This window comes from Zonotrichia albicollis, chromosome 7, assembly GCF_047830755.1.
Source record: "Zonotrichia albicollis isolate bZonAlb1 chromosome 7, bZonAlb1.hap1, whole genome shotgun sequence".
NCBI classification, from domain to species: Eukaryota; Metazoa; Chordata; class Aves; order Passeriformes; family Passerellidae; genus Zonotrichia; species Zonotrichia albicollis.
In genome coordinates, this window is record NC_133825.1 from 29,661,406 (window position 1) to 29,688,710 (window position 27,305).

The 27,305-nt window shown below is 37.4% G+C and overlaps 1 protein-coding gene across 7 annotated transcripts in view; it reads right to left on the reverse strand.

Annotated features, from left to right (window-relative positions):
- Positions 1 to 27,305, reverse strand: part of KAT6B (lysine acetyltransferase 6B) — a 101,730-nt gene that overhangs the window by 35,344 nt on the left and 39,081 nt on the right. For 5 of the 7 annotated variants that reach the window (XM_014275699.3, XM_014275700.3, XM_074544203.1 and 2 more), the window contains 8 exons: positions 17,761 to 17,869; positions 12,034 to 12,149; positions 11,792 to 11,873; positions 10,641 to 10,773; positions 5,783 to 6,714; positions 4,724 to 4,845; positions 3,262 to 3,377; positions 1,127 to 1,268 (listed from right to left, as the gene is read on the reverse strand). In XM_014275699.3, the coding sequence (XP_014131174.2) occupies positions 1,127 to 1,268; positions 3,262 to 3,377; positions 4,724 to 4,845; positions 5,783 to 6,714; positions 10,641 to 10,773; positions 11,792 to 11,873; positions 12,034 to 12,149; positions 17,761 to 17,869 (1,752 nt within the window). The remainder of the gene's footprint in view (positions 1 to 1,126; positions 1,269 to 3,261; positions 3,378 to 4,723; positions 4,846 to 5,782; positions 6,715 to 10,640; positions 10,774 to 11,791; positions 11,874 to 12,033; positions 12,150 to 17,760; positions 17,870 to 27,305) is intronic. The other 2 variants (XM_005481470.4, XM_014275702.3) reach the window with 2 other exon arrangements.

Below are 27,305 nucleotides of genomic sequence, written 5' to 3' on the forward strand. Positions count from 1 at the left end.
TTTAAACAGTCCAGGGTAATTTCATTCTTGATAGGAAAAGAGGTAAGTCTATTTACAACCTAAGTCTTTTGCTGGCAGTTCTTCAATATTTATAAAAACTGCTCAAGTCAGGAAGGACACAATCTTGATGCAAATAGTTATTTTTTAATAGCACAAGCATAACAAAAGAACCAAATACAAAGATCTTTTCTAACTTAAAAAAAGACTTCCAGACTGCATCCACCATTATTTGAACAGATAATGGCAATGACAAAGAACAAAGGACATTTATACAATTTGAAAATACAAGTTTGAAGAAGGATATGACATCTGCAATTAAAGAGAAGTTATCAATACATGCATCTCAATAACACTGTTGAGAAAAGAAATCCTAGTAACCACCAGTCTTTTGTGTTATGACTGCCTGTAATAATACTTGAGAAACTGGAAAATTAGAGCATAGTTTTAACTGCAGGTCTGCTATTAGAAACACAGAATTCTTTTGTCCAGGATATACATAAAACCTCACACTCAAAATAAGTCATCTCCCAAAAGGAAAACATAGATTAATAAAGCATAGATTAATAAAACATAGATGAATAAATCCAAAGTTGAGGTTGTAGCATTCTTTTCTTAGGGCAAGCTTCTCAAACATCCAAAATGAAGGCAGAAGCACTCAGGAGCTACATTTGTGATTTCAGAACACACAGGAAGTTGCTTTACTTGCTTTTGTACTTTGGGAGCACCTATTATGATCAGACTTCTCCTCACACCCAAGACTCTCAAGCAGCCAGAAATGCATGGGTGTCAAGGGGTACTTCTGCTGAGAAGGGAAAGGCAAACCATCCAAGATGAGAAGTGCAAGGGAAGCCCTAAGATTCATACCAGTCAAATATCTTAAAGAGCTTGGCTAAGGCATGAAGTACAAGTAAAGAACAATCATGAAAGAACATGGCAGGGTAGAACAGACTTGGGAAGATGGATTTGTTTTTGCAGTATCAGCAGAATCTCAACTTGGTTTTGCAGTATAAAAAGAATCTCCAAGGAAGTACTTAAGGATGTAAAAAGTTCTCACTAGTTCTGCAGCTAGTCTGCAACATCTACAAACTGGTTATTTTCCAAAAGCTTATACTTTTGATACACCTACCTCAAATACAGAAAGGTCATTTCTTCTGTAGATTTCATTGGCTGGAGGATGAAACCAGCCACATTTCTCTGAGTGCCTTAACAAAATGTTTTTACTTTTCATGTATTTAAGACAGAATTCGCACAGGTAAAGCTTTGGTAATCTGTAGGAAAATTAAGAAGATATTTTATACAAAAAGTTTGTTACATTCCATAAACAAAGTCACCACAAATGAAAACCCTTTCCATTCAAATATAAGGCATCATACATAAATGCTGCTAAAGCATAACTAAATAAGTAAATAGAACATTAGAGTGAATGATTAAACATTCACACACTACTCATCAGAAACAATCAGCTTCAATCAATCAATCAACCACACTGAACCTAATTCCATAGAGTTGTGTTGTGCTCGGTTTGTGGTTCAGCCTCTGGCAGATCTCAGTTACTTCCCCTTTCCCACCCTAGCTTTTCCTGTGGTCTCCATCAAAGTAAGCACACTGGAGTAATACTTCAAATTTCATCTTTCCTGTTCCTAGTAAATATAAAGGAAGCCCAAATCAGGATACAGGCGATCTCCTTCCCTTCAATTTTCCTTATTTTGCTTCTGGGGAAGGCTCGGAGATGACTTTTCTTCCCACTGTCTTCTAAGTACTTGGGCAAGACAGCAAACTGGTAGGATTTCACCCCCTCACCTCCACCTAAGCTATCACTTTACTACAGAAGCAAACCCAGAGTTCACATAAAGGCAAAACATCTCTCCACAATCTCCACAGCACAGCAACACAGACAAGTGCACTTCTAGGGAGGATCCAGTTCAGACTACATGCAAGTAACCCACATGCCCTGTGTTCCACATACCATCATAAACCACTCCCTTTGGTAATTTTTATGGCTACTTACCTTCATTTTTAAATGATTGAATCAGTGGAAGATTGATCTAGAAATGAATTGGTCTGCAAAGTTTTAGAGCAGAGAACAATCTTTATCTGCTCTGAAGTTAATAGCACATGCTGGGATTACAGCCATGGTTTGCACTGTTCCACTATCCTAAGGAAGTTCATCAACAACATAAAAAGTAGTTTGAACTATTTGTTCAATGATGTAATCCCACTGCACTCAACTGAGAGCCACAGTGTCTCCTACAGTGTCATCCCACTCTAGCCTCATACCAATAATTAGCCACCATTGTGCTTCTATCTAAGATTCATTTACTTGATGGAATAGGTAACTCACCCCTTCACAATAAATTGAAGGAAAAAAACCAAAACTGAAATAAAAAATTAACACTACAAAAACTGGGGTTATAATAGGAAATTAAAATGCTCTCCACACTTTTTTAGCCCTTGATTTCTATATGATGGATACATGACATATCCCTTATTGCCACCACACAAACAAAAGGCAGTTTAGAGTACCACTATGCAACAGCCTTTTGGAACAGATCACATTGCATGCCATAGTAGTAGAGCTTGATAAACATACAGTTCTGAATATCTTCCAGTGTGCCACAGAGACAACAGATTAATAAAACATTAACTTTCAGCACACCAAAAACTCTGCAGAGATCTGCTGAGCACATGTACTAGTCCAGGCTCTCTGCCTGACTCCAAGGTACACCCTTGCAAAGATGGTCAGAAATGGCAAGCTGTTACCACTTTTACTTCATTTCTTTTGCATGACATCTCCCCTGGTCCTTAGAAAAAAGGAGGTTAACAAACACTGGGCCACAACCAAAAGCAATTTGTCTCAAGGGCCAGAAGTCAGACATACCTCATTGCAACGGTGTAAGAAAAAACAAACAAAAAACAACAAACCAAAAAAAACCCAGACAAAACCAAACAAATAAATGAAAACAAAACCAACAAAACAAAACCACAAAAATAAACCTTGAACAAAACCACAAAAATAAACCTTGAACAAAACCACACAGATACATGCTACATATTGACATTTCTACAGGACTAGGAAAACGACTTTGTATTGCATCTTTGATTTAGAACTAGTAAAAAAAGAAGCACAAATCCCTGTTCTCAGGGGCATATTTACTTTTAGTGGCTTTAAACTATAAACAGTTACCAGAGAGTAAAACTAAATTGCAATGTTCACATCAGAAAAAATGCCAACCATGTATGGCAATCTTGACAACTTGTTACCTTGCATATTCCTGTGGGTAAGGTGAAGAGTACCAGGTCTGGATCTCATATTTTCCAAACTCAATCACTGAAGGGTATCGCCCACTAGTTTCACCAGTGTTTTTACACCCAATTTTCTGTCAGGCGCAATTAAAAAAAAGTATTAGTTATAGAAAAGTAGAAGAAGCTTCAGCTTTATATAACCAATTTCACCTACTGAAAGCATGAGAAACCTGAAATATCCAAATCAGTTGCTTAAACTCTTTAAACTCTGACAGAGGACAGAGTTTTCAAACAGAAAACACAAACAGCAAAAGCCCAGCCAAAGAAGAGGCACAACAGCCTCAAATCCTATTCTCTCACAGCACCTAGTGTGATGGCATCCCAATAATTCTGGGGCAAACTCAAAGCTGTCCTTTTCTCAAAGGAATGAGAGAAAAGGTATCAGCACAACCCTTCAAGAATTTACCTCAAAGAGTCACGAATATGCTAACACTTTGATTTCAGCTATAATACTGCATTTAAGCTGATCAGAAAATGACTGCTAGGCTCTAAAGGGATGGCAAAATAGAGAATAGTAAGAAAGGTGGGGGAAACCAAGCAATTTCTATGTCAACTTTTAGAAACCTTACCACCTAACATTTTCAGGGACTGCATATGAAAGATAAAGAAAGCAAGTAGTGGGAACTGTTTCCATGAGGAAGCAGAAGTACAAGCTAATAATGAAACTGAATCTTTAAACTCAATTTGAATTTGTTGGTTAACATGCTGTGAAAGAAGACTGCAAAAAAGTCATTGTGTAACGTCAGCTCTTGTACACTAAACCTGAAAAAAACCTGACTTGAATTACTGAAAAAAGTACAACACACAGCCATTTATGATGTCATTTTAAGAAAGCAGCAATTGAAACTTTACATTCACCCACCTTCTGATCTGGGTTCTAACAGACTCTGGTTGTTCATTTCACAGACAGAAAAGTAAAAGTCTGGTTCACTAGTCTGATTCAGCTCAAATATTATCACTGCTAGATAAAGACTACAGTATTTAAACTCAAAGTGTGGTGACTAATCGAGTATGGACTCACTGAACCTGGTTTCCTGCCAAGCAGTATTTTCTGGGACTGACTTAGCTTTTCAGACAGAATATCTGCTTCATTTGCAGAGGAAAATCATTACTGACCAATATCCTCTCAGTCCTGACCAGGACATCAGCTACTTTTCAATTTTATGTTTGATCCTGTAGTCCTGTTTCCAAAATGCTCAAGTGTATCTTTCAAAATCTATCTTAAGTGTCACTTATCATCTGATCCATTCCAGCACAATGCCTTGTCTCCTATCTGCATATACAGTGTCTCCCAAACAGAATTCACAGCAAGCATGATGCATTAGATTAAAAGGAATATATCACAAGTGAAGATGAAGAGACTTTTTATTTACAGTTTATATTTACAGAAATAACTATATTTTGGCAACATGATTCTTACCTCCAGGGAAAGTTCTCGGGCCTGCTTAAACACTTCCAAATCCTCCTGTGTAACAGTGTCCTTGCTTCCCAACAGAAATACATCCGTATTTTCTTGTTTGATGCTTAGTTTGATTTCAGTATCTGTTATTTAAAACCAGCAAAAAGTTTATTCACAGACATGAAGGTTATATGTGCACTAGCACAGTGATGCTACTAAACAGGATTGCAACTATGGCTGTTAACAACTCCCCATTCTAACCAAATTTGGGATTACTAAGTAACAGACGTGAACCCTTCACCCCCCTTCTTTTGTAGTTTGCTGCTGCACAAGGTATTTTTTGGTACTTGCTTGTCTGTCTGTATAAGCCTTTATAGTCCAGTTCTAACAAATTAGTTTTGAACCTCATGAAATGGAGCATATTTGATTGCTAGAACTATGCCACCTGATAAATTCCAGTATACTCTGGAAGGTATAAAATAAACACAGGAGAAAAAAAGTGGCCCTTACAACTTGAAGATTAATGCTAAACTAAGTCTGCATTCAAACATTATAAATTAGAAGGTTTTTTTTCTCAAATAAAAGTAATAAAAAGGTAGTTCACAGCAGTAGAGATCAAGTGTTGTGGAGACTGCAGCACGATGGAACTGTTCATGAAAAAGCAATGGAGCAGAGGGAAATGAATTGAAATGCCCACCGTTATAAGCACTGACAGCACACAATCATGATGACAGCACTACTGCCACAGAAAGGGCAGGGGGAGAACAAGGAGGTGGCATGACAAGTGGCTACTCATGCGCTACTACACAGCCAGAAGCAACATTATGAAGGCATTTGGGGCTCCTAGTGTCACTACAGATGCAAAAAAAATAAAAAAGTGGTGTGGTATTAGTCAGGGGAAAAAAAAAAAGCAACCAAAAAATGTTTTGGAGATTTAGTCAGCATTAGATAAAAGGTCAAAGTTTTGTTGTTTTTGTATGAAAGTGAAGTAAGAACAAGAGAAATAGCTAAGACCTATGTGATAAGAGTTCTGGTTTTGGACGGGACGCAGGTTTGGTTGGCGCTTCGACCTTTGCTTACCATCATCCTGATCAGGTTTAATCCTTCCGTCTGTCAAGCTCCCCTTCCCTGGTGAGGGGGTCCCCATCTGAGGGGTCATTTTATACTTTAATCTGCCTAGAATCCTGTGCTTTTTAAAAAAAGCTGTTCTCCTAAGGTGAGAAATTGCTTTAAAAGCATGTCCTCTAGACACACCCCATGCAGAGGCACAGGCATGAGACACAAACCGACTCCTAACCTCTTTCTTTCCACAGAAATGACTTTTAGATGTTGATGTGGAAGGTAATTCTGGTTTACTACACAAGTGCTTGAAGGGTGCATAGCTTGGGTGACTCTTTTTTCGAGACTGTTCATGAGTGGTATAGATATGAGAGAGTCCATCAAAGAGTCCCTTTAGCTGACTGCTGCTAGGAAGGCTACTAAAGGAGGGTATGCTTGACTGACTGGAAGAACTGTGGGGAGAGTTAAAAGAAGCCAAAGTGCTGGATTTTTGAGAACTGGGGCTCCGACCAGAGATGGGGACTGGGGGTAAAAGTGAAGAAGGTGGAGGTTTTAGCTTTTGTGTGGTACCTGTAGCCAACACAAGAGAAGTGCATGACTGTTTCTGAGAGACCTTTTTCCTTGGACGATAGTGCTTTGAAAAGTCTATTATTTCACCTCGTGATCTGCGACCATCAGGTGATGGTGTAAAGAACTTAGTAAGGCCATCAATGAGACCTTTGGTTTTCTTGTTAACTTTAAGTGTAGAGGCAGATATGTAGGTGGAGGTGGTGGTGATTTTGGTGGTGGCACCAGGCCGAGTGGGGTCTGTAACAGGCAATCTGCTGCTTGAATCCTTCACAGATGCAGCATGACCAGATGAAGGTGTGGTACAGACTTTAGTCTTTTGACCCCTACCAGGTGACCCCCTTCCTGTGAATGCATTCACGGATCCTTCATCACTGGTTACAGACCTATGCAAAAATTTGAAAAATAAAAATCAGCATTCAAAATCTTTACTGTCAAATAGCACTATAGTTTATATAAGTTACCTGGAGCACTGTACTCAAAAATCTCTTAAGAGATTTAAAGACACATACATTCTGGAAATACATTTCAATCTATGGCATAACAATCACCTTTTTTTCCCCTTCTCCTTTTTGTTCCCCCTCCCCTCTTATCTCTAAAAGACAGTCCAAAGACATATAACAAGTGCTGGCATAGCAAGATCTTCCAAGTATAGAGCCTTCTCATGTACTTTTAGGCATAGCCAAAGTGTGCCTCTTTGGAAAAAATATCATTACATCATGTTTGTACAACAACTGCTCCGTCACCATAGAGTTTATTGTACACACAGAGAAGATGAATGTTTTCACTGTTAATATGATATCAAAACAGTTAACTTCAGACTACATTTGCTTAAACTGTAGAGAAAGTCTATTAATCCTTGAAAGCAAACAGTAAATCTTCAAGAAACTGCTTTTTTCCCCACACTTTTGTTGGATTATGTAAAACATGGCAATAAAAGTTAGCACCAAAGACCTAAAAGCCAAACAAGGTAGTTTATTAAGAGCATTACAACAGAAGCAAAGAAATAGACTCTTTAGACATTAAAAATAGCAAAAAACAGAAATAGCAAAGGAAAGGAAAGAGCAAGACTAACCAAGGTGCATTTGCAGAAGAGCCATGAACTAATCAGGCCTAACACAGACGGTGTTAGGAAAAAACAGAGTAGTGAATCTTATTTAAATGCTAGGAAGAAAAAGCGCATACTGAAAGCCAACATTTGTGAGAATAGAATTACAGGTTTAACTAGTTGCTAATAACAGAAGAGAGGAACTACACTGCAAAGTAGTATATTAGAGCATACAGAAATAGAACTTTTGAAAATATAAAAGAAATAGTTATCAGGACATACAATCAAATTACAAAGCCAAACAAAGTACACAGTGGTATCACAGGCTTTCTTTCATTCCCTTTTCCATCCTGCTCTTTGAAGTTCACTTATTTACTTTGCAGCAGAAAGTTTTCTTCCACAGACTTCAGTATCTCAATTAAGAGGGTAGAAGTAATTAATTGCAACAGGTTACTTCTAATTAGGGATTCAACAGCCGAGGGCTACCCATCTGGTTACTGACCTCCAAGGGCCCACCAGCTTAAGAACCAGCCCTTCTTCCACCCACACATCCTTAAATTTGGTTAGTTCCTAAGAGGCAACAAAACCAAAAACTTCTAAACCTTTTGTTTCCTTTGGTGTCATACACATAAGTCCATCCCAAGACCTGTTCTCAGTGCCAGATGTGGGAACCACCAGCAGTGCCAGAGGCCAGCACACACCTGGTTTAAGTTAATCTTGCACAGTAATTTGCCTGTGAAGGGCTTCCAACAGATGGTCAACAGGCAAAAAATTATTCCAGTACCACTTGAAAGATTTTCTTTGTACTATACAAGGAGTAAATGGCATTGACTAACCTTCCTGTGTTTCATGTGACTACACACTTTTTATGTTTGACACTATTGTCTTCAGTACTCCACAATCACTTTTAAATAGGATTTCATGCCAAGGAGTCTCTTCTCTTACTCTGTCTCTAACTACTATTTTTCCAAAGCAAGATTGCTTTGTTTTATATATGAGACACTGAAGTAATAGAAATGTGCTGGCAGTATTGCAAGTATTTATTTTACTAAGTGCTTCCCAAGCACTCCTGTAAAATGCTCATGCAGCTCACATGCTACAAAGAAAATATTTCTGAAAACATTAATAATCTTCATATAATACTAAAAGAACATCTGCATCCTTTAGCATGATGTTCACTATCAAAGTTGCAGCTCAACATCTCAACAGCAAAACATAACAAGAAAAGCCTCATAACATTCCCAACCTTTCTATTACATGTATGAGGAAGGAGGAGAAGCAGAATTAGTGTCCAGGGGTACACTGCTGCTAAGTACCCCCCTTGGGAACCCAAACATGCATGACTGCAGAGAAGAAAGATGACAGGACTGTACTGGAACCGGTCCCAGTTCTGGTCAGGGCAGGGTGAAGTTTTGCAGTAGCCAAGGGGAACATGTTCAGGACCCAGTGGTTATTCTGTTCCACCTCATGGGCAGGAAAAGGGACTCTCTTCCAGGGAGAAGGGGTTCTTTGCAGTCGGGTAAGCAGGGAGCAGCTGGGTAACACCATGTCAAATAATCACATGTGAATTGTTTTGCCTGTCTTGTACACTTTGTTATTGGTACTGTAGCTGTTACTGTTTGCTTTCTTTTCTCACTCCTGTTTCCAGTAAACTGTTCTTATCTCAGCCTGGATCTTTACTTTTTGTGCCTTCAATTCTCCTCTCCAGACAGTGGCAGGAGGAGGGGGAAGCAAGAGAGCAGGAAGCCTCAGCAGTAGCACTCAGCTGGGGAGTATCACTCCTGAACCACAAGAGAGCCCTGACCTCCAGCTCAAGGTTTATCTGTTTTCAAGGGTAAATAAAACCAGAGGTACAACTAAAGCCCAAGGCATAGCTGCAGATATAGGGAATATTTTTATTATGCACACACAATGATATATAGAAATCTCAATGACGTTGAAATTCTTAAGTTATTTATTCAGGAGGAGAATGGAGAAGTACAATGTTTCACTCAGTCTAACAGCATGGTCTCACCAGCCAGTACAACTACATCTTTTACTTTCATGTAGTGTCATACTTGATTCCTGTCCTGAACTACTTTACTAGAGCAACATACACTGAACTTCAGGACAAGAAACAAGAAGGCAAGATGAAAGATTCTGGAAGAGAGAAAGGCAAAAGACAATACAGAAAGATGCACATCATCAAGTAAATCAACTTGACTAGTGCATTATAACTGCAAGTACTTTTCCTTCTCTTTTCACATGTGGGCTTCACTGGCTTCAAAATTCCTTGTTTTGCAAAATGCCAAGTTTTACAGCAGCTCTCATGCAACTCTGAATAATACCAGACAGGTTTTTAGACTGTAGAGAATAATGTCATAATGTACAGAATGAGTAGTTGGTAGAGTCAGAAAGCTTTTCAACTGCTCAGTTGACATAGCCAAACAGTTAAATAATACTTAAATAGGGGCAAAAAAAGGTGTATGTGGCTTGATGGAGGGCAACATGCTACTGTAGCTGACACAGAATCTGTTCCTACTTAACACTCAGTGTAACATGAACTCAGTATTTCAATGCTACTTAAACAATCCTCTAACCAAGACTTCCAATCTCCAGCTACAGTGTTTCCTGGGAAGACAGATGGTAAAAAACACTACAGCACACTCTTGTTTTGGATAAACACAGTCCCGAGAAGCAAGAGGAATTGCAATCTCTTTTCCTAGTAACAGGTTGACAGCAGAATTCAAGTAATCATCTTTTCCAGAGTACCGCTGAAACCACAACTTCTCTGTTACTTGTATAGTTTGCTTTTTGCAATGGGTTTTGTGAGCTGATATTAACAAAGTAATTTTTATACAGTTTTCAAACAGCTCTTTGAGCAGAATGGTCTCCTGAAGTTGTCTATCATAGCTTGATATTATCCGCTTTGTATTCTGTAGATACTACAATTATCTGAAGCTACATTTCAAGACAGCTGTGGCATATGTTATTATAGAGAAGTTTATTTGCACCTGCTCTATGTACAAATTTTGATAAAAACTTATGGAATCTGAAAAGTCAAGTTACAGTAATTTTTTTATCACCGCCTGACATGACACCAAAAGCACCTACTATAGTATACAAGTTATTGAACATTGGGCTGAAAGGCACATAGAAAATCACTCATTATCTGTTTTCCCCAATTTGAAACAGAGTTAAAAACTCTGCTTAAACATATATGAAACTCTTATCTGACTACATTCTCAGAAACATCTAAAGAAATAAAAACCAAGAGAAACTTACAACATTCGTTGCTTTAATTTATTTTTCGGTCGTCCAATAGGTTTTGCATATCGTCTCCTTATTTGCGCAGCCTTCTCATGAAGCAGCTTTCTCCCTTTCTTCTTTGGTCTACAGACCTGGCAAATCCACATCCCTATAAATAAAACAAGTTTAGTTGTACACAGTTTATCTAATCTGTACTGCAGGTGTGTACCAACATACATACCAAGCATATACAAAGTCAGCAAATTATCTCTTGAACAGGATATAGGCAAGGGAAGGTGGACAGAAAAAGTGATCCACCTCTATCTATACTCTGAAATTTTTAAAAGCAAAGTGCTCATGGAAAGGAGGATACAAGAGGCAACAAGAATCACAGGAAAGATTATGAGCAATTAGGTTTCTAGAAGAATTTCTGTTCTAGCTTGTCCCTCCTTATACTACCTAGATCTTTCTCCATACAGAATTAAGATAGGGTAAAAAATTTATATGTGCGTTACAAAGCCACTGAGGTAGAGCATGCTAAATATACTACTTCACACCCATGGTATATTTGTTTTCATACACAACTTGAATTTAGCATCCTTTTAACATTAGGTAGCCAAACATGTATTGTAGATGAGGCTGGGGACTGGGAAGGGAGGAACTGAAAAAAGTCTTTAAGACTTTTTTGTAACTTTAAGATGTAAATGTAACTTTAAGATTAAATAGGAAAAGCCATAAAGATGTAAGAGCAGAAGTGAGAGGTGCCATAGGTAAGAAACCTAGAGATTAGAGAACCTGAAGACACATGCATTTTGTTTTGTTTGCCTGTTTTTCCAATCACTCCTACAAAAGGCAGTAAGAAAAATCTCTTCTACATGTTCCAAGAACTTCTTTGTCAGTGTATATACTCCAAGCATTTAAACAGCCTTTCTAAAATTTCATCTACAATAACTGGGGCAACAACTCATTACACAGTAAATACATCTGGTGAACTATATGTAGATCTTTTTTATTTTCCTGAGGAATAAAACCCTCACATAATGACAAGTAACATTTCCTTTGATATGAATGAAATCATACTATTTATCACTGAAAATAAAAACGATACTAGCATGCTTGACAGGTTTTGTCACTTAATACAAGACTGCAAATGGAAGTACTGTCATGGAAAGGATTTTTTAGATCACCTTTTGGCATTCGGGATAGCGGCGGGTCACAGCACTCCATGTGGAACCCTCGATCACAGGAGTCGCAAAAAAGCATGTTATCCTGGAGGGGCAGGGATGAGAGGGTGGACAAAAGGAAAAAGGAAAAAAAAAAAAAGACTTAATACAGCATTGTTAGAAGATGTTTGCATTTGGACATGTGCTAATTATAAAGCTACTATAAACAAAGAGAAGTGCAGTAACACTGAACAAGTCTAACTTACTGCATTTTTGCCTTGGATCCTACATGCACTGCATGTCTTGCATTCAATACACTGCCACCTCAACGCCTTCACATTTGTTGTTAACTCAGGACAGAATTTCAAACATGATGGATGTCCTAAAAAACACCAAAATGTTACTGAGAGGTTGAGATTTAAGATTGGTTAGATTGATTCTGAAGTTCAGCAGGATGTAGTCAGTACCACCAGAACCCATCTGCTTTCAGAATTTTGCAACACATTATTTAGCTCATCTACTTCATACAAATATACAGAATAATTGACATTAAACCAATGCATGAAGACAGGTAGAAAACTGACTTTCACTGTAACTGACACCAGTGAATTGTCTACATAAGCACCTAAAACTGAAATTTTTATTTTCACTAGGTTATTTCCATAGCATATTAAACTGTCATTGGTTCTGAAAAAAGTATATTTATAAATTGACCACATTCCACTTTCATAGCAGTTCAAAATAAACAGAGGAAACCTTCAGATAAAATTGCGTTAGTATAGTTAGAAAAATAACTAAGTATCTACCAGAGAAACTGAAAAGCCAAACTATATGCATTCCTTATTTCAATTAATTATACACAAAGAACAATTTCAGAGTAATAAAAAGAGAAAAAAATAATCTAGCAACTGGCATAAGGAAAACATATAGCAATACAAGGTTTAAAATTGAGGGGATGGATGTGGAGTATTGAACTACCACCCCCACAAAACACAAAAATTCCTTGGCAGGACCACCCTCTTTTCACAGTAGTCTTGAAGGCCAGCAGGACTTTTCCAATTAACAGAGGATACCAGGCAACTGAACACATCCAGCACCTGAGGCAATACTGGCAGAGATTTTTTTCACATCTTCAGCAACCTCGGAGTGTAGCCCTAATCCAGACAAGATAAAAGCACTGCTATATAGGAAGGGATAAGCATTCCCAGGAAAACACTTGATGAGAGTATTATGTTCAGAGATTATCTATCATGAACATAACCACAGAAGTTGTCAGAGAGAGAAGAATCCCTGATGCCAGGCTGCACTTAGAGATGGCTGCAGTGACGTAGCACACATCAAAGGTGCTTTCCTCTCACTGTCAGAGTTGCAATGAGTGCTTTCTTCTAGGTAATGCTGCAGTTACAGTGATTCAGACTTTCTCCATCTACTGTCTCTCAGTCCAGGACTGAGCTCAAACACCATAAATGAAAATACAATCTCGTCTATGAGCATTTGCTATTTTTGTCTAATGGACTGAGGCACAAATGGCAAAGACTGATGGAATTCAAAAGCCACCTGAATAAGTGACAATTTCAGATTTTACTTCCTTTTATTCTATTTATCCAAGGCTTAAACCACTTTATAGTTAAACTTTGAAGGACAACTGTGCATTTTCTCAAAATAAAATTCAGAGATATAATTTATTAGGAAAGAGTAATCAATAATCAATTCAAAGAGTAGTTTCAGAAAAATATTGAAAAAGCATAATCATTTGATTCTTTGCATATACCAACATTTTTAGGGTTAAAATTGAGCATGCACTTCCAAGAATGTGACAAATATACTACAACAGCAGAGATGAGTTCAATGAGATATTACTCCCTTCAATGAAACCCCCTAAAGAGGCTGATATTAGTAATCAATATCACATAAAGACTTATTTTATCAACTATGACTTAACAATCCTATTAACACATTAAAGCATAGTTGTGAATCAATCACCTCCATGTAAATGTATTTAACTCCAGTTATCTACTCTGCACAGAAGTGATTTATTTCAAGGAGCAAGTAAGTTGCAGTTCAAGCTGTTGATTTTAATTTTGTTTTACGTAAGTAACTGATGTATAAACATATGGAACACCCATTTTCACTGGCTGGTAACCACTGTGTGAACAAATTAAGTATAACTGTATTAGTTTGTATCTCTTATCTACCAATGGAACATTTCTCATTCAAGCAATTACACATCTTAATACATTTCTTTAATCACTAGCTCTTATTATCAGACAAAAATTCAAGAAAAATAATTCACTGGTATTAAACATGCCTGCAATTCCTAATCCTTGAGCCACAAGTAACTAGAACTGGAAGGCTGCAAATGAGAACCATCACTATGGATTTGCCATATTTTTTTTCACTATCTTTTCCAGGTATGCACTAGCAGAGACAGCCCAAGAACTTTTAGATTTCAAAATACTGTATGATATGGTTTTCTAATAGCTGATAATACTTAAACTATTCATTTTAGATACAAATTGACATAGTGCAAATGTAACAGTAACATGTATAGGGTAATGCCTACCAGACATTAAGTGGTAACCAGCAAGTTTCAATTTTAAAAGGAACTGTTTAACTACATTCATAGCAGTTACACAGATTTTGTAGTTTAACAGATTTCAATAGTCATTTGAAGTTATGGTGCCCTTCACTGATTTTACAGCTAGCTTTTTTTAATTGGAGAGCTGAAGGAAAGCATGTTTTGGGCTCCCAAATTTGCAGTATTTCACCTCTAACTAACCTAAACTCAAATTACAAACATACTCTCTTCTCCACATCCAGAAGCTGATGAAATTCCAAGAGGTTCCAACCCTAGTTTCAAGTGTTTAAACTGGTAATTTCTCCTGGCTCAACCATGTGACTTTCTTTTAAAACTCAGCAGCATCAATATTTTAATGTATCAAACAAGTTTACCAGATTTCTGGAAATGTAGACCTTTGCAAGCTGGAAGATTTCACCAGGAATAGATACAGGCCTACATTAAAATGAAACACTTCAAAATTTGTCCACCCATGTTTGAAATGGTAAAAATTTGTGATACACTGACGTGGCAGAAATAGGTGAGACCAGGAAATCAAAAGTGAGGGTCTCAATCACTTTTGTGTCTTCCTCACAAAGCTGAGCCTTTTTTATTCATTAAAGGATTTGATGAAAAAGCTAGTCTTTTAAAAGAACAAGCATTAGGTCAGTGACTACAATTAAAGACAGTGTGAAATAAGTTATGCTAATATCTCCGGTTATTTTTAACTTAAACAAAAATGCTGGGAACTACTGTGTAGATAATGCACAAAAACATCCCCTCAACTTTGTGTCTGATAATCTTTAAGGTACATAGTGTTATCATTATTTAGGGAGACTTTAGCTATGCGCAGAGATGGTCAGTGCACCTGTCTTGGGGATGTACCAGTTTTTACTACCTGCAGCTTTGTTAGCAGTTCATTTTACCCAACTAACCTGATATCCTTATACAGACAGCAATAATTAAGACAGTTGCTATATTCCACTATTACTAAAGCATACCCTAAATCTCATTTAGAAAGTGATCTCTGCCCACTTCTTTCCAAATATTTTCTGTCCCTATTCCCTCTGACCTGAGTCCAGTGTCTCTGTTGCTCTGCTGTCCAGCCTGCTCTATCCATCTTTGATAAGTAACCCTCTTGCCTCCTCAGGAGAACATTCAATTTGAAAGGAAAATACCCATAGGTATTCTACTTTTTGCTATTTTTGCCCCCTTTAAAAAACATTTATTATCATTTTCCAGTCACTCCATTTTTCCCCTCGTCATTCTACAACTTCAAACCCTCATAAAAATCTGTCAGCAGCATTAATGTTCAATTGCTTCTGCACATCTTGTTTGGAAAAAATAGAAGCAGAGTTTGATTCCAGTTCCCAAGTGTACTGATTTTTCAAAATCAAGAGATAAGGAAAAAGGAGAGAAAAAACCCCAAACAAACTACAAAACCCAACCAAAACCAAGAAGAACTATGTCTGCTTCTGTAATGGGATTTGTTTTCTCACATCTGGCATCCCTCATCTTACTTTTTGAGAAAATCCTCTGTGCCAACTGACACAGCAGTGCACTTCATTTCTAATACCCAAATATTTTTCCTCCAAAATACCACAGAAATGTGCACACCTGGTTATCCAGCTAGTTTCTGCTTTCAGAATGCAGAGGCACTACCTGAAAAGACAAAAGTGACTTGACACAAAAACAAAAAGGGAAAACAGGCATGCCAGTAGTGGGCACTGCAATTTAATCTCTGATCAACTGAACAATTTGCTTGCTGTGCACAACATGCAATTTCTTTTCTATTTGTTAGACAGCAAGACTAGCTTTGAGATACACTGCAATGTGCAAAATTACAAATCCAATTACAATAAAACTCCACTTGAGTGAAGTTTTGTTATTTATAAATTGCACTGAAATTGGTTTTTATTTTAGTTAGGCATCAGTAGCTAAAGTTTAACCATCCAGCAAACTGATTGGCAGCCCCACTATTTCATTCCTTCTACCTAATACATCTGAGGAACTAATTAAAGATAATTTAGTCTTAATGAGGCAGAGAGAATGTATCGGTGTTAATTCAAATAGAGGCTGATCCATGAAAGTCAAGACTTCCAGTTCTAAAGTGTCTTAAGACCCACCAGGGAATTATTACACAATAGAAGAGTGGCTGATATCTAAGCTCACCTGATAAATTTAAACTCTCTGCACCAAAGTCTAACCAAGTATTAATTTTACAAATATCACAAAACAGATTTGAAAACAGAGGTGACCTGTAACCTATAAACCACTAAAGGAAGACAATTTAAATTTATGAGGTTTACTGTTGCATACTGGGTTTAAAAAGTAATTTTCTTATTTCAGAGTATAATAACTGGGTAAAATTCACTAAAAAATACACTGGCTAAAATACAAAGCAACTATCAGGGCAACAATTGAGAAGCAAATAACCAATAACATATCTTGATTAACTGAAAATATGTTTTTTATCCATATTATCTCTATTTTTACTCAAGTACTGATGTAGCTGGACCTGAGAACTGCCATAGCTACCGTCAGCATACCAACAAAATGATGATACTCATGGACTCCAGATGCACAGAATCACAGCATGTCCAGAGCTGGAAGGGACCTGCAAGGATCATCAAGTCCAACTCCTGGCCCTTCACAGGGCATCCCCAAGAGTCACAACATGTGCCTTGAGAGTTTTGTCAGTCTTGGTGCCCTGGAGAGCCTGTTCTAGCGCACAACCACCTTCTGGGAGAAGTTTCTCCAAACCTTCCCCAGCCCAAGTTCAGGCTGTTGCCTCAGGCCCCAGCACTGATCACCACAGAGAAGAGAAGCACCGGCATTAGGAGCAGCCACAGCCGGCAAGAGCTGCTGCAGCACACAGGAGTGAGGTACATGCCATCAGCAGTGACATGATCTTGTGCCTGACAAGCAACCAACCAGCTGCCCACCTCATTGGCATGTCACTTAAAATATTATTCAAATTCCCTCTTGAGTAACACAATCATTTAATAAAAAAATGAACTGAATACACAAGATGTGCAGTAGCAAAGATTGCTACATAGTCTTTATTACCATGATTATTCCTCAGCTTCTGAAATGCTGTAAATCTGTGCAAGCAAAATTCTTGACCATCATTTGAGTTTTCAAATCCCACATGGATCCCAAACAATAACTGAATTCTTGTATTGTAAAAGTGTAGTTTCCTCCTCTTAATTTACTCAGCAGACCTATACTTTGACATAAAGATTAATTCATACCTCTCACTTGTAACTATCCTAAAGATGACAAAATTCTAGTTTAAATAAACCAAACAAAAACAAAACAAACAAACCAAGAAAAACAACAACAAATTCCTCTGTCCCCCTGGTTTCAGTTCTTGATCTATGTTTGTTCTAAGAGAGGATATGGTTCACAGTATTTGTAAATTCAGCCAACTTACCACTGCTGCCACAATCTGCACAAGACAAGAGCTCTTCTGGCTTTTTTTCACGATTTGATTCTTTCGTTCCCAAGCAAAAGCTACATATTGGGATGGGATCAGCTCGTGGCTAGATTTAAAAATAAACAGACAGTTAGCTAAGAGAAAAACTCCAAACCAAAACCCACCTGCCTCCAAGGCTTTTACTTGGTATTTTACTGTAGTACATACTAATTAGCAAGGCAAATGTCCACTTTCCTAACTTGGTTACAAAGTTTTCATCTTAACATACTTCATAAACTTCAAGTTGGCCCACAATAAGCCACCCTGTATATTCACCCACGTAAATGTCTCCAATACAAGAGTAATGTTAACAAAAACAAGGAAAAATTAGAACATGGGACACTATTCTTGCACACAATTGCAACTCCAAACACAACTGCTTGTTCTTCAAATGCAACAGTGCTCAAAGATGTAAGCTAGTCTTTATTACAGACAAATATAGTTCCTTTACACAAGACAAAAACTCAAATTCAAGACATACTTTATTACTTCGAAACTCAATACAGCTCATACCCTCCTCTGAAATTACCATTTTAGGGTAAAAGCACTGGATTTCACAGATCAAGGGTTATCCATGCCAGTCTGATGAGTCCCATCAGCTTTGACAGTCATTCATAAAAAAAACTAAAAATCTTTCAATGTCTAGAAGCAATACACAACTCTTCGGAGAGTTACTTCAGAATGGATACAAATCTTCTTCTCATCTTCCTTATCAATTACATAACAATCAGAATATTTATTATATTGTTTCTGCATTACATTTTAGAGCTTTAAAGAAAACACTAACCTGCAATATCCAAAATATGAATGTATTAACAACTGCATGGAAGTATTTGTAAACAGGTCTGTAACAAATAAAATTACATGCAACTATTTCTCCCAAATGGGATAGTAAAATAACAGAGTACCTTCTAGCAGAGAGTATCACAATAACTCAGATTAAAACGGTTTCTTTAGTGAATTCACAGCTTCCAGATTCAGGTATGCAATGCTGTTAGTTTAACATATCAAAGCAATCATTTATTGCCTTTACCTTCATTTTCCATTTCCTCTTTATGCTACAATATTTGAAAGCTGGCAGGCTATCTTCACTTGACCTATAAATCTGTATTTCATTACAGATCTGGGAAGTGGGGAATGCTTGTTTTTAAGGGTATTCTTGTGAAAGAATCAGTTCCATGGTGATATGCCCTTATATCTCAAACAATTTAACACAGAAATATTGAAACTACTTTTAAGTTATTAGGCTTTATGATCATTTTAAGTCAAGCAGCATGAAGAATGCTGACACCAGGAAAGTAAGTTTGTCCTAGCCATAGAAGAGCAGCCCACATAAACATACTTCGATATAAACATACCCCAAGACACCGTACTTTTCTGAAAACTTAGTCCTCAGCAGGTCTGCTCACTGTTCAACTCTTCACAATCCAATTACTGAAATACTGACAAACTTGTATACCCCAAAGAATACACATGAAAGATAAACAGAGCTGAACTTTTCAAAAGTAAGGAGATGTGTGCTCCCTTCCATCATCTACAAGTGGGAACTGCTTTACCCTCCTTACAACCAATAGGAACAAACGTCATCTGCAGTCTTTTGTATTACTGAGCTCTCCATTATGGATTATAAGGTCAGCTGAAATATGAAATTGCTACTTGGATAAAAACAACTGTTTAAGATATACAACAGCTTTCAAAAATGTTCATGCTTCAAAAAAGAAGCATTATTGGTGTTGTCAGTTTTAAAAGGATGACATTGAATGAGATCTGTAGTTCCTGAGGTGAAAAGGGTTGTACCAACTACTTGCAGGACTTTTCACTGGATAAAAACAATGTAGATATAAATAAAATAAGAAAGAATTAACTAGTTACTATTCTTGCCAGTCAGATATAATTCAACAGATCATTCCCATAGTTTTGTTTTCATCAGATATGTCACTGGAGCAAAATGATACTAACAAAAAAACCCAAAATACATAAACTATGCTAATAATAAGCAGCAGAAAAAGGGTCCAGAGCTATTCAAACAGATCTCACAGCATTGTGTGGACATTTCTTAACTGCTACTTAAAGCTTAACACAGATAATTTTAAAAGACAGATTATTCTTCTAGCAGAATCCAGTAAAAATCTCCTCTTGGCAACCATTCCATTCTCTCTCCCTTCAATGTAACAGTGCTTTAGCCATTCCAAAAAGGCTTGTGCTGATAAATAATTTAGAAAGCTTCACATATCATTCAAATCCAGGTCCACAATCTCATCTATCTTTCCAAGATATTTTTTTTGCTCTAGGAAAAGACATGGCCATTAGCCAACATTCATTTACTTCCCTATTTCAAACATGACCCCACCCCATCCCCCCCTTTTTTTTCTGAAGGTAAAATAAAGGACAAAGGTTGTTGGCAGTTCAGGGCTACAAAGACTGATGTTCCCATACCAAAACTAATCACAAAGAGCTTGCAAATCCTATCACCTCATATACAAGTTCCAAGAAGCTTACAGGCTCCAGTATATTCTTTGAAGCCATTTACATTCATAACTGTATTACAGGGTCTGTTCTCTCAACTACTCAAAGTTACAAACACACACACTCCCCCCTGTCAGCACACTAAACAGGACATCATTTCCATTTGCTTTAGCTTGCACAGTCAAAGCAAGCCTGAATTCATACTGCTAGTATTAGTTCTGGCTCACAACTGCCTCAATTAGCATCAACTATGGGTGTTTGGGGTTAATTTTTTTTTTTGGGGGGGGGGGGGGGGGGGAAGCTAGTGCAATTTTTCAGCTGTTGTTAACAACAGCAGAATGTCATCCAAACAGCAGTGCACCTCCTACCTTAATCAAAGTGAACTCTAAGAGAAATTAATCTATTTTTCTAATCAGTAGTTTATCTTCTAAAATACAGCCATGACATATCTTTTGAAAAACAACGGTTAGTCTTCAGGAAGGTTAATTCCATTTCATCTCTTACAGAATGAGTTCTATTCAAGTCAGTTATTCAACACTGCAGTATCCTGTACCAGATGAGCCAGTAATACTTTTGGTGTTAATATTTAATATTAATATTTGTGTTACAAAAGCTTTAGGAGTAGGGTGTCTGCTCTGTCTCACAAGGGAGGTCTGAATAACTCTTACCCAGTAACACACTACTGCTTCAACAGAACTAATAACCTGAGAAGAACTTTTCATCCCTTTAATTCTGTGAATAAGGTAAATGACAACTTGCAAAACAATTTAGTTTGCTAGGTTACTAGAAACTGAACATTCAAATTCAACAGACTGCCTTGTTCTAATAACTGTATTCCCAATTGCAGTAAGAGCAAATTTACAGAAATTCATCCCTCACACCAACACGCATTCAGAAATTGAAGTTTCACAAAGAGCAGTCAGGAAATTCTATTTTAAAAAAATTAAGATAGACACACCATGGAGGAATAACAGACTATCAACTCACTCAGCACCTGTAAACAGGTTGGTTTTTATTTTACTTTCCAAGTAGAAATTGAACCATACTTATTTAAGCATCACACATTGAACTGCCATAGTCAATCAATCCCTCAAAAATCATACATACAACAACTGCACTCCTTCAATCCTCTAAACAGTGTTAAAACCATGTACTGTATGACAGTATTGTATCACCAAAAAACACCACCAAAATCCAATTTTACAACATCTATAATTTCAAAATTATTCCAAAGAATAATTGATTGTGATTATTCTAATATTTGAAACCATTGTCACTAAAAATTCTTGAATGTGTGTACATTAAATTTTGTTTATAGCTTCCGTATTTCAGTCACTAAAGAACACAAGAAAAAAACCCAAGTTTAATATAAGTTTGTGGTGCAGATAAAGACTAAAAAAAAAAATATTTGTTTAGTGCCTTCAATAAGTGTTCTGTAATTGATCCAACTGTAAAAAACCACCCCAGAGCCCCCGGAAAACCCCAAAGCATTTTAACTATTTGACATAGTTTACATATTGTGGAACATTAAGGACCCACTATCCTTACTGCTCACAGTCTTTACATATTCTGCATTCTGACTGGTCCACAAAAAATAAAGAACCATAGAATGGTTTAATTTAGAAAGAGCAAAAGTCTAATTCCAACTGCCCTACGATGGGCAAGGACACCTTTCATATCACTAATTCAGAAATAATATAGTGCTAGCATTTACCTGAACTAGTGCAGTGTCCATTTTTAAGCAAAGACTTGGAAGCCATTTATGCAACCAGCAAATTAGTTTGTTTATTTTAAGGACTCACAGCTAGCTACTCTAAAAACTAACAGCTTTGCCCCTGCACAAAACCAATCCTTGGTAAAAATTCAGCTGAACTTCTATTACCTTAAGCCAGAATTTGTCCCAGAACTAAGGCCCAAACCATTTTTTTTTCCTATGTAGTTTCTGTGTTTGTGAAATTTATGTTTATTTGATTATGTTTATAGTGACCATGAAATTCTTAAAGCATTTAGTATGTTCTAACATCCTCCCCCACCAAAGGAGTCACATTAGGTCCCGAAAAGTTTTATTTTACTTTATTTTTGAGTATGCAAAGTTACCCAAAACTATAAATCCCACTCAAGCAAGCAGATTCCTATTTGCATTGCTATAGCACTCTGAGGTTTTAAACAGATTGTCTGAAAACTGTTAGGCATTAGCTGTGTACACACAATTACAGTCTTAAGTGCTATCTCATTAAGTGTTATGCACACATTAAAAGAAATTAAAAGTTTCACACACACTCCCAAGAAATTTTACTAGCAAACCAAAAACCTCAAGTGTTCCCATTAGCAACTGCCTCTCCATGCCTTTTCAGAACCACCTCAACATCATCTGACTACGGCTGGAAAACACATCCTTGTGCATGATACCCAAACTTAGATCTCTGTTATCCTATGAACAGAAACAGCATTTAAGTAATTACAGGGCTACCACCACAGAGGGGCAAATTCTACTGAAAAGTGAAGCTGCCATGACCTTCAATACAGATCCACTGTCCTGGCCCCAGCCTATCTCCAGCCTTAGGAAGGAGAGAAGGAGCAAGCTGGCTTTCTCAGAACACCTACATTTTTACAAAGTACCTTGAGGGCTATCTGCAGTATTTTTTTTTTTTTACCATGGTTTGAAAAAAATAAGTCTCTGAACATGAGATACTGCCAGAAGCATCTCTAAATACTGTTTTTTGAAATATTAATATTGAAAAGGAAAAGCTTTATCACCAACAGGTACTGATTTCTGCCTCATCTACTGAAGCAGCTGCTCTTGGTCCCACACAAGACAAGGTTCTGTGAACACTTGGAACTGCAATCCCTTTCCTGCATCCATTCAGTGTGTGTACAAAACAGTTTATTTTCCACTTTGAAAAAGAAAGTCATCATGTTTCAGGAACTATAAGTTAAACTAATTTCCAAATTTTTAAAACAACTTGCTAACTATCCAGTAGTTCCCATATTAGTCCTACAGGCCTGCAAAGCATGGCAAACACACTACCTCAAATCATGGTAAACACATCCTGACAGGCAGAAGTGTGGAAAAATGACACCTGCTACAAACCTTAATGTAGCACTTATGCATTCAAAGAGCACAAAGCAAAGGCCAGTACAAGGGCAGTTCCAAAAAGAGATGACTGACCAGGCTGTGAACTTTCTTGATTACACTTTTAAATCAACTAACTGCATAAATGGTGTGTATTGAGGAAAAGCTACACATTGAAACTTCTCCTCTTCTCCCCAAAGATTATCATCACTGCTAGAATGCAGGTTTGTGTGCCTTGTTTTTATATAAAATTTACTTACTACACAGTGGCTTTGTGGCTTTCTCTGCTCACACCTCCCCCCTGTACTCTCAAAGATATCTCCCTAAGAGCATCGTGATATATAAGGTAACAATCAGAGATACCCAGAACTATGCAAAAAGAATAAATTTAAAACCCTTCCTGTCCTATGGACTCACACACCCCAAAGCCATCTAACTGTAAGAGTAATACTAGATGAGCTTACACTTAATCGGCTGCACATAAGTCAGCCTGCATTCATGTTTCATTTGTAATTTACATCCACTGAAAATATTAAAATTTCACTTTCCATTGAAAAACCACCCCCCTAAGCAAGCACAGAAAATATCTACAGTAAAGTGCAAAGCAGCAGCTCAAAAATACAGCTAAATATCCTTGTCCTCTGAAGGCTCAGCTTTCATTTTCAACAGAATTAATATAAAGCCTCTACACTTAGAGAAGGGAGGCTTTCCAACTATAGTCCAGATTCAACAGACACACAGAATTACTGAAGTCAATCTAAAAACAACCCCTGGATATGTGTAGGCCCTGCTACTGTTTCTGTCAACAATCTCTGATACTTTATTATTTAAACTGCATCCCTTCTGTGGTCTTGCATTAATTTCTATATGCCACGGTTTAACCCCAGCTGGCAACTGAGATCCACACAGCTGCTCACTCATTACCCCCACATGGGGATAGGGAGAGAATCAGAAGAGTAAAAGTGGAAAACTCATGGGTTGAGATAAAGACAGTTTAATAGCCAAAGCAAAAGCCACACACACAAGCAAAGCACACCAAGGAACTGATGCACCAGTGCCCATGGGCAGGCAGGTGCTCAGGCATGGCCAGGAGAGCAGGGCCCCTTCACATGTAATGGCTCCTTGGCAAGACAAACACCATTACCCAGTGCTGGTGCACCCCACTGCCTTCTTACTCCCACTTTATACACTGAGTTTAACATTTTAGGGTATGGAACATCTCTTATGGTCAGCTGGGATCAGCTGCCCTGCCTAGATAACCTCCAGGGCTCTTGAGGGTTCCTATGTCTTAGGTGTCAAGAAAATGGAACTGAGTTATTTTTATGTAAAGTCTAACTCAGAGGTAAAGTGCATTATATGTATCTAGCTTTCAACAATCCTGCTCATCACATGCTAATTTCCACAATGTCTTCTTTATCTCCGTTTCTTTATATGCTTAGGAGACTTCCAAACATGGTATCCCCTGGTTTTTGTTACATGTATATATAGTTGTTCAAATGGAGTTGCATTTTCCATCTCCAAATTTTATCATTTACTGCACTGCAACTAGAATGTAGCAGGTGATGCACATAACCACCAGGTAAGCTGTGGTGCAATTCACAGACCATGACCCCATAGCCATGTCAACTTTTATATTCTTTGGGGAAACATATTGTTTTTACACAGATTAAATCAACTCCAGTATGAAAAGCACATGCTTCATTGCTATGATATTATGTTTACTCAGATGTTTGTATATATGCATATTTTTATCCATAACTTATTACCAAAGTCATCTTACATAAATGCGTATAATGTTTGCAGCGTGGCACAGGATAATTATTAGTTGTCTTGATGCTAATTGCTCAGGGAAAATGTTTAATTGCATATTAAATTGATCATATGCATATTTTATCTAGTTTACTCTTTGGGGCAAATTTACTGTCAGCACAATCTAGATTTGAATAGCAGTATACTAAATACAGAAGCAGAGCTTTTTGAAACTGGGCTAGAGTTTGAAATGCAATTCTAAATAAAACAAGCAGAGCCCTGTTCTACTCCAAGATGAAGTAGGTGAATTTCTGCACAAAGTCAAGACATATCCTGCCTAGTTGCTTCATATAAGAAAAAAATATTAGGACCAAAGCACAATTATTACAGCCACAAACTCCAGAACCTGATATGGGCTTACAAGAGAACTATTTTTTAGATTTCTTCCACTGATATGACTAGGAAGTAGAAGCTTTAAATAGAGAGCACATGCATTTTAGTTTTGTTGTACATACACATTTTGGGTTTTTTAACAAAAAAGCATTTAGTTTTAACTCATGCTTATAACTTAACATCCTTTCTGCTCAACTATTTCAAGAACAAATGCAGTATAAATTACATCACTCCAAATAACACAGCCACTTCTCTTACCAAGGCCCCAGTAGGGAAAAAATGGCACAGCTAAGTTCATATTCTTACAGGGAACAAGCAGCAGCAGCTTGGCCACTGACCACTTGGTTTTTAGTCACTGGTTTCTATCAAGTAAAAAACACAGGCACTAAGATACTCTGCAGCTCACCTGGTAGAGAAGTAATACAAGTTATGAAAACCTACTTCTTTATCTATTTATTCTTTTAAAAATGAAGTAATTCCTGGTCTCCTTTCCAAAGCAAGAGGATGTGGACAAACAGCTGATTAAATGCTAACAGCTTCATTTTTTTTTTCCCCTGACAGGAAGTGAACTTTATTCTTGAGAGAAGCAAAGCAGTTTATTCAACAGCCAAGACACTGAAATCACTTGCAGGAATTTACCTTTACAAGCCATTGCCCAAGACACAAAGCCATTGAAAATCTGCCAGCTCTGTAAAGTACATACACGGTGCATTTCACACAACACTGGGGAGAGCAGCAGTTTTTTGCTTGATCATGTGCTGAAATCCATGGCAGAGGATAATAAAGGTGAACAGGCAGGGTAGCCCTGTACCCCAAGGAGTTACCTAAGAGGCTGGCACTTTCAATAAATGACACGGATTGCTTTGTCAGTCTCTGCTTCTGCCTATGTATAGATCATGTTCAATAATGACAGACTATCAAGAAATCACAACCCCCCAAATCAAAAAGTGAAATTTTAATTTCTTAATTAAAAACTCAGATCACTGTAGGTCATTTTATAAATAGAGTAAAATAATCTCCCTTAGAATATAATAAAGCACTAACTAGCCACGTGATGTAAACCAGAGCTTGAACAGCTCAGAACAAAGCCAGTAAACATTTCACAGAAGACCAGTTTTTCTTAGAAAGGCTTTTAAGTAGGCCTATTATATAAAATTAAATGAAAGTCTCTTGAAGGAAAGAGGCTTAAAATTTGCCTTAAGTATTATATTTAAGCTGGGGGACTAGAGGGGAGGAGGGGAAATGACAAAAAAAAAATCATTGCAGCAACTTGTATTGTGTGGCTTTTAGAAACAAGTCCAGTGAGGGTCTCAAGCACTGGTTCCAATTTATCTTCTCCACTATTTCCAAGTATTAAAGTCTATGAAGCCCATGAGGCCACTCTCTGTTCTAGCAATAATATTAAATTGCCATGTTACTCAAGGAAAACATGCAAATTCTAGCATCAGCATTTGTGCAAAAGGACAGGAGCAAGGTCATAACAAAGTTCAGTAAGTCAGCAGCTTGTTGACTGTAATTTCATGAGGCATTTTTTAACAGTGCTTCAAAGGTAGCTATACTCTGCTTCAAAACCAGCAATGGCCTACAGAACGTGATAAGCAACTTCAACAAAAAGGCAAAACCAAAGGAAAGAATGAATTAGAAATAATGACTTAGCAAATCCATCTAAGAGCACTCTTGGACCATACCCAAGTTTGAAATTGAAATCTTCTAGAATCAACCTCCTTTCTGACAGGAAGCATTTCCTGTTTGCTTCCATCCAGTAAAAGAACTACCCAATGAAATAACCTGTACCTACAGCATCATCCACAGTTAAGTGCCC